Consider the following 9230-nt stretch of genomic DNA (forward strand, 5'->3'; position numbering starts at 1 on the left):
GAAGTGGCCTGCCCCCGTATTGTGAAGGAGTACCAGACGTACATGGAAGGTGTCGACGTGCACGACCAGCTGCGTCTGCAAAGGTAAAGTGCATCAATATTGTACATCCAAGTTATGGATATATCTAATCGTGTATGATACATGTTGTAGATACTCGCTGCAGCTATGTATCAAGTACAAGAAATACTATAAGTCTCTATTTCTCGGACTCGTTGATTTTGCCATTATCAATGCCTTCATTGTCTACAACGCCAGACAGACTAAGGCAAACAACCCGAAGCTGACTCACGTAAAGTTTTTGAAGCAACTACATCTAGAGTTGTGTCAGCTACGCGAGGAGGACTGGGTGACTTTGCACGACAACGCGTGCTTACAAGTGACACCAACCAAACCGATGCAGCGCACAAATTCTCGCCAAGCCGCACACCAACCTGTGCAAAATGACGAGTGACGCAGTGGCAACAACCAGCAAGGGCGGAAGCGCCGTACGAGAGCGTGCAAGGTCTGCTCGCTCTTGAAGGGCACCGACAACGCGAAAGGTGGAGATTCGTCGGTATACTGTAGCGAGTGTAAGCTGCCCAACACGTCGAAGAGACCCATGGCTTGGCGGGTTTTCCTCTGTGAGAAGGTTCGTCACACGTACAACGGAGCTGCAATGTCTTGCTTCGACATCTGGCACAAGGCCTGGAGAAACGGAACGCTGCTCCCCAAGAAGGCAGTGAAGCGCACAATCCGCGCACGTACACCGGGACGTCGCGAATGCTCGAACGAGGAAAATGATGAGGCTGAGAGTGTCCAGTCGTCCGGAGATGAAACCACGACGAGCGGCTTGCATCAGCCAAAGCGGGCTCGCCGCGCTCCGGATGCTGAGATGACTGACTGATCAAAGGCGTCGATCGTAATTTTTTACTTAGGTTTTGTATGCCCTCAATATTACGATATTGAACTTGACTGCATATGTTACATTGGTTTAGTTATGTACCAAGCTTGTTCAACCTATGTCCGCCTTACCAGTTCCTGTTCAAATGCAGGTACCGGTTTTGTAGTCTACTATACACGCTAATATGACTAAAGTGTATATCGCTCGTTTTCGGGCCTTCGACAAGATGAAGGTACAAGATAACAGGAGAGACAGTCTTCCAGGTTTAGGTTTTTAGTGCGGCTATGCACTATACATGTTAGCAAAACATGAAGGAATTTATATGGAAGCCCTTCCCCCCACATACACGTTTGAGAGACTAGGGATTCGGTTAAGTTTGCGCCGAAACAGCTCGGGTCTCAAGGGGTTAATAGGAGCTTCCAATCCTTATATTGGACCAGGTACAACGACTATACAGGACAAGCACTACAAGACAAAAAACTTCAGGCGAAGGCTGGCAACCCCAAGGTTCCGCACTACGGGAAGGTTGCACAATGGGTGCTTGATTAGACATGAACTAAATGAAGGAGAACTCACGAAAGCATTTCAGCTCTGCGGCTCGCCCCGAAGATAGATCTTAGTGTGGACAAGTTGCACCCTCCTCTTCGAGACCTTCTCAGCTCGACGGTTAGCATGCAGGAGTGGCACCAGCGGTACCAGCACGTTTTCAACGGAAATGATGAACGTGAGGAGTTGTGCATCTCTCCAGCAGAATGGTATCTACCAAGTGATATGCAGTCCAGTCTTTTTTGCTGTCTTTGACACAGTCTCGGTGCATCGTACACCGAGAACGAATCAGCCCTGGCGGACTATATGCAGACTTGGAGGAACTGGCTGGATTGTTTGGTGAGGCGTACATATCCTCGCTAAAGAGCGGGGAGTTGTCCGCCGATGATCTGGAGCTGTTCGCTGCATCGCGAATGCACTGCTGTGATATTGAGGTGATTAAGCTCAACTACGACTGTAGAGTCATCTCCACGTACACCTATGCGCAACACAATCGATCTCCATTGCTTGTATCGGACCTTACTACACCTTGAAGGTGGATGGTTCGCATGTGTAGAGATAGTTAACCACCTCGCCGTTCTTCTAGTTCTTAGCGACACTCTGCATTTGAACGCCAACGCTGTACCGGTATACATAAATAAGGCCATGTTCCGCAGGTACAAATTCCAGCGGATTGGAACCAATCCAGCGGAAATTTACCATCCAGCGGATCACTCAAAACGCTCCGTGTTCCGAATGCTGATTCTAGAGGTAATTGAGGCGAATTCCTTTAACCTCTATCCGCGCAGATAGAGGATATTTTTAGCGGGCGAACAGATAACCCCTTTCTGTATCAAATATATTAATAAAAAAATATAGGCGGACAAGACCGGTGTTTGGAGACTGAACAGGTCGGAGGATGCCCGACGTCAGAAACATGCACACACTGCCGCCGTGGCAGCGTGTGATGCCACCAAGGACGGCGAACAGGAAGTGAATGCACTCAGCGCGATCTGCAACATCGCCAGTGGTGATTGGGTTCATGGAGCGCATGCCGTTGCGGTGGGCCACTCCGAGCACAACGATCGTAATAACGGCACCACCAAACGAGTATGCCACATACCCGACGTCGGACGTCTCGAGCGTGGCCACGTAGAGTATGGCGGCACTCGCGCATAGCGACTGCGACTCAAGAAATCATGTTGGGGCAGTGCAGCCCTCTAGGCTGCTTTATATTAGATCCTGCATTAGTAGCCACGTAAATTATTAGCACATTGTGCTGTGCTCGGCGCTCTCTTAAAGCTAAATCTACACCATGACTATCTCGAGCAACGAGACGGGAGTCGGTGCATTTCAGAACACGAGCATAATACTGATGATGGCAATTAAGTGATGGAATTACTTGAAACACGTCGGTTATCCCGCCTTCAAAGCAGAGACAACGTGTCCGTCATTGGACCCTCACCTAATTGACAGAAGAGCGCTGGTAAAAAAATGAGCGATTCAATGAGGATCATTGCTTATGCGCAGGGACTTACTAGCAGTACTCAATACAACAAAAGTCACCGATACAGTACATGTTAGAGCAGCGGTTGATCAAAGGACTTGTTTTCAAACTATTTCTCATCTCTTTTTCAAATAAACTTTACTTTCTTTTATTGCTTTTCATATCACTTTTAAGAGTGTCTTCACGCTGCAAAAAAATGAACTAGAATCCGGGTGTTCCGCATGCGGTTCCAGTGGGTTTTCCAAAACAGCGGAAGGTTTCATTCTGGAGGAAAAGCAAACCCGCTGTTCACTTTTAGAGATTTTGTGGAACAGGCCCTAAAACGCCCATGGGGCTCTCTATTTAAATTGAGAGCTTAGGCGTCTAGTGCGGGGTAAGACGGTAGGTCTCTGGCTGTTTAAACATGGTTAAACTTGCCATCGTTGCGTGCTCACAAAATCAAAAAGTAAATCGAAAAAAAGAGCCAAAAGGACGAATACCTTCAAAGCGAAGAACCGTCAGGTGTTGGTCCCTCTTCCTCTAGATAGCAGATTTTACATCGTTTTTGCAGGAATTTAGGGCATACTTAAATTAGGTACAGGAATTTGTTTCTCCGTTCAAACAACTGTATTTTTTGTTACACCACCAAACAATACGCCCGTTTTTTACATTACGTACGTGTAATATCAAAAGGGGTGCGTAATCTAAGGTTTGTTTCACAACGTCTGAAATAGCGAAACTCTATCATTGATCGTCCACCCACTACCCACAAGATAGGATTATAGCACTCACTGTATTACTCGGTTGCTATGGAGCTGTATTAAATTAAAGAGCGCATCCGTTTACATAGAGTAGTCATAACTTCTGCTGGAAAAAGCTAGAGCTGTTCCGCGCCTTTGTCTTCCGTCCGGTAGCTTTTAATATGCTGGCTATTTTTAGAATCCACCGTGCTCATCAGGAATGATTGTAAATAAAAACCCCAATGGGTACAGCTCAAGCCATAATTAATATCGCGGCCTAGAACGCAAGTCTCCATTCAGGAAAGATGCGGGGTGTGATCAAGGAAAATGAAAAGCAACATAACGTGCTCTCGACTGTGAGCATGGACGAGGACGACTCGGGGAACGAGCGTCCAGTGAAGAAGCGTAAGGCAACATATCTCATCAACAAGGAGAAGAAGGCGAGATTGAGTCGAGAGGTGGAAGAACTGGAAGCTCAGCTGGCAGCATTGAAAGATCGAGTGGGACTTATGGGAGGCCAGAGTCTTGATAAAGTGGCGACCAGCAACGCGGTGCTGAGCAATGTTCTGCGTCGGCAGCACCTGCTTGTCGTCACCGCACGAGCCGATCTGGGGTACGATTCGCTTTTAATATGCTGTGGTAGCAAGTCACTCTTTAATTATTCTACCGCGTTTACTGTAATTTCAAGCGAGCGTCGCCTAATCCGCTCTACTCTTTCATCCACCTTGGAGTTGATCATGAGTCGCGTCGCCAAACACTCGCTGCTATCCAAGAGCACAAAATTCAGAACGGAGTGGACTATTTGAAGGCCAAAAGCTGTCATCTGGATCTACTTCAGCCGTACAGTACGTACGAGGAGTTTGTAGATGCGCAGGGGAATTTGTGCTCCTCGCTTTTCAATGTGACGCAGTTTAGAGGAGTCAACTCTGTGCGAGAAGTGTATGAAGCAGCCATGTTCCATTTTTTTAACGAGGAGATTTCCATCTCCGAGAGACTGGGGTGCATCACGGTGCGTGACGACTACGACACAGTCGGGGACCACTTCTGCAACTGTCGCTTGTCTGCTGCTGATGAGGACGGCGTCCAGACTGAGCTGAACCTCGCGTCCTTTGCGCAATACGTCGATGCCGAGCAGTCGGATACTAGGGAACCGTTTGCAGTTCTCGTGAGGGACAGCGTCGACGTAGACGAGTTGTATCCGTACAGTCCAGACCAGTGCGTCCGCAAAGAGCAAACGGGTGCTATTCTCTTGACGGCTAACAAGAGTGAAGACAGCGAAGAGGAAGAGCTCGTTGTGGTCATGCGGTCTGCTGGTTTGGTGAAGATCCACCGTCCGACATTCTCCGTTTCTGAGCAATTTCAACGAGGCCTGCTCAAGAGAATGACCGCGACGTTTGATGTTATGATAGCGTCCATGCGAGGTGTCCTTTGTACCAGTCTCCAAGAGGTATGATGTCCAAGTTCGCCATTATTTCGTGATTTATTCAAGGATTTCAAACAGAATATTTTGGGGTTTTATTCTCTACAGTAGTCCTAGTATATTATTGCCATTGATAATTTAATCAATAAAAAGTAGTACTTGTAAGAATTTTGTGATAAGCGCTAAGTCGTTTCACTGCAGGCAAAGTTTGAAACGCTGGTGATGTTTCACTCCAACGCATGCATAGCAGAAGCTTCTGCTGTTCACATGTCAGCCTCGAAAATTAATTGCAAGAAAAAATCGACCTGTATCCACTTCCTCTGTTCCAAATTAAAGTTAGCGGGTAAGCTAACCTTAAATGCACAAACGTCTAAGATGAAGTTCTTCTATTCAATCCTTCACATGTTCTTCAACCTTTTGCTACGGAACAGAGTAAAGGACGCTCCGGATCGCTCTAGTCATGACATCTCCCCACCGTGCAACGTCCTGTTGCAATTCTTGCCAAGTTATTTCTGACATGTCGAACTTCGGGTAGTGGAGCTTCACAAAAGCAGCGCGGCGCAGCGTCACCACCAGCGTGTCGTCGTCCAAGCGCTGGCTACCTGCTGTCAGTACAAAGCTGCAGACACATCTTTGCGAACTCGCTCGCTTGGAACGTAAGGATAGAGCTCGTCCTCGTCCACCGAGTCAATCACGAGCATCCCACACGGAGCATCGCTGAAGCTTCTTCGATCGCTTGAATCGAAGAACCTGGAGAACATGATACCACTCACTTCAGTCGAAACGCCCGTTTCATTGGTCGACACCATCCTCGCATTGTAGATACTACTGTCTGCACAGTCATAGTCGTCCCGAGTTGTGATATGTCCGAGTCTCTCGCAAATACTTATCTCCATATTGTTCATACTGAAGAGAACTGCGTCATACACTTGCTGAAGTGACTTGACGCCAGAGAAGTGCACCGTTTGGAAGATGGAGCAACATACGTCGCCGTTCGCAGTCTCGAACCGCTCGTCACTAGAGCACGAAGACGAAAGCTCACTTCGCGTCGTAATGTACTCATACGCAGCTCGGAATTTCTGCTCCCGAAGACTTAAAAGCGTCGCACTTCGCTCGTCCCAACTTTTCTTAAGACAGATGCGTGTACACAGAGGATGAAGTTCCTACAGAAAGCCATTAGCCTTCCAAGCTGAATCTCGAAAGTCTTCTACATACCAACGGAGGAGGCAGCGTAGAATGCATACGAGCGACGTCAAGCTGCTGCTGCAGGATGACCGAGGACATGCTATTGTTCTCGGCTACTACCAGCTCCAATGGAGGAGCGTGTTCGGCCTGCTGCAGCCCCTTCAGATCCGACGTGAGCTCCAACTCGGAGCGCAGCTTGCAGATCTCCGCCTTCAGCTCGCTAATCTCTTCCTGCCCAGTCCAAGGCGAATGTCAGCTTTGCAGCATAGGATGCATTCACTCAGCAGTACCTTGCGCTTGGTGCTCGTGGCCTTGCGTCTCTTGTCCGCCATCTCAGCCACAAGAAGGCGTTCTCTGAATTAATACCTCTTTTGAATCAGAGTTTGACACTTTAAAGTAGTCACCAATTAAGGACCTTCCTGATGGTGTGATAGCCAGGAAGAATCGACTCGAAGCATGATATCGCCCCATTTCGAGGCGTCTTGATGCGATTCCAGCCACGCTGCATCAGATAAGTGGGAGTGTAGTTGACAAACGCAGCACGTCGGAATTTCACAATTAACTGTCCGTCTTGGTGGCTTGCAGTGACCACCACGGCGGACGAAACGTACGTTTGCAGGGTTCGTATCATACACTGTACAAACCATACAATGAATGGAACTGTGGAAAATGGGATTGTGATTGTGAGATTGACTACATTGTCAGCTGCAATAATTGATTACTCTGAAATCTCAATCAAAACACAATTTACTTATTGTCTCCACACAAAAACAACCGGACCAACCACTATCGCAAGGAACGTTGTTTTGCTTGTCCAACAACGACTAAACTCTTCAAGTAATAACTACGGGGTTTGGAGTCTTTTAGGAAGTACATTTATAGAGCAGTGGTTAATAAATAAATATAAGGTATCTCACGCCCTGAACAAATCAAAACCAAACCAAACCTGCGTTCATCGAAACAAACCAAAATTACGAGCAAACCTAATTCAAAGTCGTTTTGTGGTTTGAACACGTTTCTTTTTAAAAAAAATAAACCAAGAATGCGCTTTCTTCAAACCACCACTTACTTTGAACCAAAAAGGGAGAGTCGCATAGCGTGCGGCTTTTGCAGGGATCTATTGAGATCGGCTTGTACACCCTCAGAGCGGCACGTGCTGTTAATGGAGCTGGTTCAGCCGTCGACGGCTGTCGTCGTACATGGCGAAGGAGAAGGAGAGAGTGTGTCGAAGAGGACAAACGTTTTTATTCGCGGTCAGCATGACCTTATCCAAGACCGCCGCTTCCAATCAAGCCACTTTTACAAAAAATCGCAACAGATTGTGCTTCAAGAGGACGTCGTACTCAGCAGACCAAACTTTATAGCAGAGTTCGGAAGGGTTTTTCAGGACTCACAAGTAAGACACGAGGAGACATTCAAGAGATCGTCAAATACACCAACACTGCTGCTGACACAGAGAATCGTCTTGGTTGCCACATCCGTGACTATCTCGATGATGCTCACTCGCATTATGAGGAAACTGTGAAACACTAAACCGAGTTGCTCGCTTCGAAAATCGACAGGCGCTTTAGTGGCCTCAACCAAGAGGTCCAATGCCATTCTCAAGCTTCTGGTGCTGCTGCGGTTAAATTTTTAGCTAATGAGCTGGAGGTTAAAGTCAACGGTGCGTTCACAACAATGAAAAAGCGATTAATTTGCACAACACAACACACACGACGACGTATGAGGTGAAATTGATGTCGGCACTTAAAAAAGTACAGGATGAATTTGAAGCTGCAGCTGACTTTCAGTCTGATTGGATTGAGAAGCGTCTCAATACAAAGCTTGATGCTGCTAAACAAGTACTTCCTCCGTCCGAAAAAATAAGCAGGATGGGCGGGCAAAATTAATTTTAAGAACAGAGAACCTTTAAACGAGCAGCTGATTGGTCTTAATTGCTGTTTAGATTGAAGCAAATCGGCCACCTGGTCGCAAAGTTATCGTTATGCAAAGTTCGTGGTGAAGATGTGAAATTTGAAAATCTTTCGCCAGGATGTCAATTTTACACGAAATGTCATAAAAACCTGTAGAGATGTAGCGCGCGAGATTCTCTGTTGAGCGGTGCCGTGTAGAGTGCCTAAATATTTCTACGGTCTGGTTTGCAGCGGCCGGCAACAACAACAGCATTTGTATGGGAGTACTTAGGTGGAATACGACAGTACTATCAAATGACTTGAATTTGTAAGCATGCCGCTTTTATTTTCGGACACGGTATAAACAGATGCCCCGCTTATATTTTCGGACAGAGGAAGTAGTGGTGTGACGGGGTCACACAGCACCTTGCGCTAGAGGAAGTTATCTTCCGAGAGTATACAAACTCTCAGTGAACGGCAGTTCACTGGTCCCCTCTTTAATTAAAGAGAGCGAAGTGACCTAAATAAGGTAGATTGTAAACTGAGTATATTTATAGGTAGGTTAAGTTTGTGGTTAATACAAACTATCAGTTACCTATAGAAATGCAATGTCATTTAACCAATGGTTGGTTTTGAATGACCTTGGTACCTTGTACCAAATATCCCGGAGTATGACATGTCATACTCCTGAAGTGTGAAGTGTCACACTTCATGTAACCAGGGTACACTTAGTGCTACGTACCCCGTTACATCCTCCCCCACTTAGGTTCGGTTTACCGACCAATCAGAATGAAGAGATGTTCGTCACAAACTCTCATTCTCAAAGTCGAAAACCATCGACTCGGCCGCGCGAGCGCGGCGGAGGCTCACTTTACAGTTAGAGCCTCGAGCAGCAACCTGTGCGCTCTTCGTCAAGGTCTCCACTTCGACCGTTAACATGCCTCGTGGCACTGCTAAGAGCGGTGCTAAGACACGCTCCAAGGCTGCAGCCGGTAAGGCGCAGGCCAAGAGCACTAAGCCTCACGGCAAAGGCTCTGCACTTAAGGAGGCTACTCAGGTGGCCTCCGAGGCGATCGGATCCTCGGGTGACGCGGCTGCGGAC

The 9230-nt window shown here is 47.2% G+C and overlaps 2 protein-coding genes across 2 annotated transcripts; one reads left to right on the plus strand and one right to left on the minus strand.

Annotated features, from left to right (window-relative positions):
• Positions 1–3993: 3993 nt before the first annotated feature.
• PITG_06104 (uncharacterized protein) lies at positions 3994–5084 on the plus strand (the record flags this gene model as incomplete). The annotated part of the gene is made up of 2 exons (XM_002998243.1): positions 3994–4182; positions 4320–5084. The coding sequence occupies 2 exons, from the start codon at positions 3994–3996 to the stop codon at positions 5082–5084; spliced, it is 954 nt and encodes a 317-aa protein (XP_002998289.1).
• A 387-nt stretch (positions 5085–5471) lies between these two features.
• PITG_06105 (uncharacterized protein) lies at positions 5472–6568 on the minus strand (the record flags this gene model as incomplete). Its single annotated transcript, XM_002998244.1, has 4 exons — positions 5472–5645; positions 5693–6214; positions 6267–6467; positions 6527–6568. 4 exons carry the CDS (start codon positions 6566–6568, stop codon positions 5472–5474), a joined length of 939 nt encoding a protein of 312 aa, XP_002998290.1.
• Positions 6569–9230: the final 2662 nt, after the last annotated feature.

This window comes from Phytophthora infestans, genomic scaffold (genome assembly GCF_000142945.1).
Source record: "Phytophthora infestans T30-4 supercont1.9 genomic scaffold, whole genome shotgun sequence".
NCBI lineage: Eukaryota > Oomycota > Peronosporomycetes > Peronosporales > Peronosporaceae > Phytophthora > Phytophthora infestans.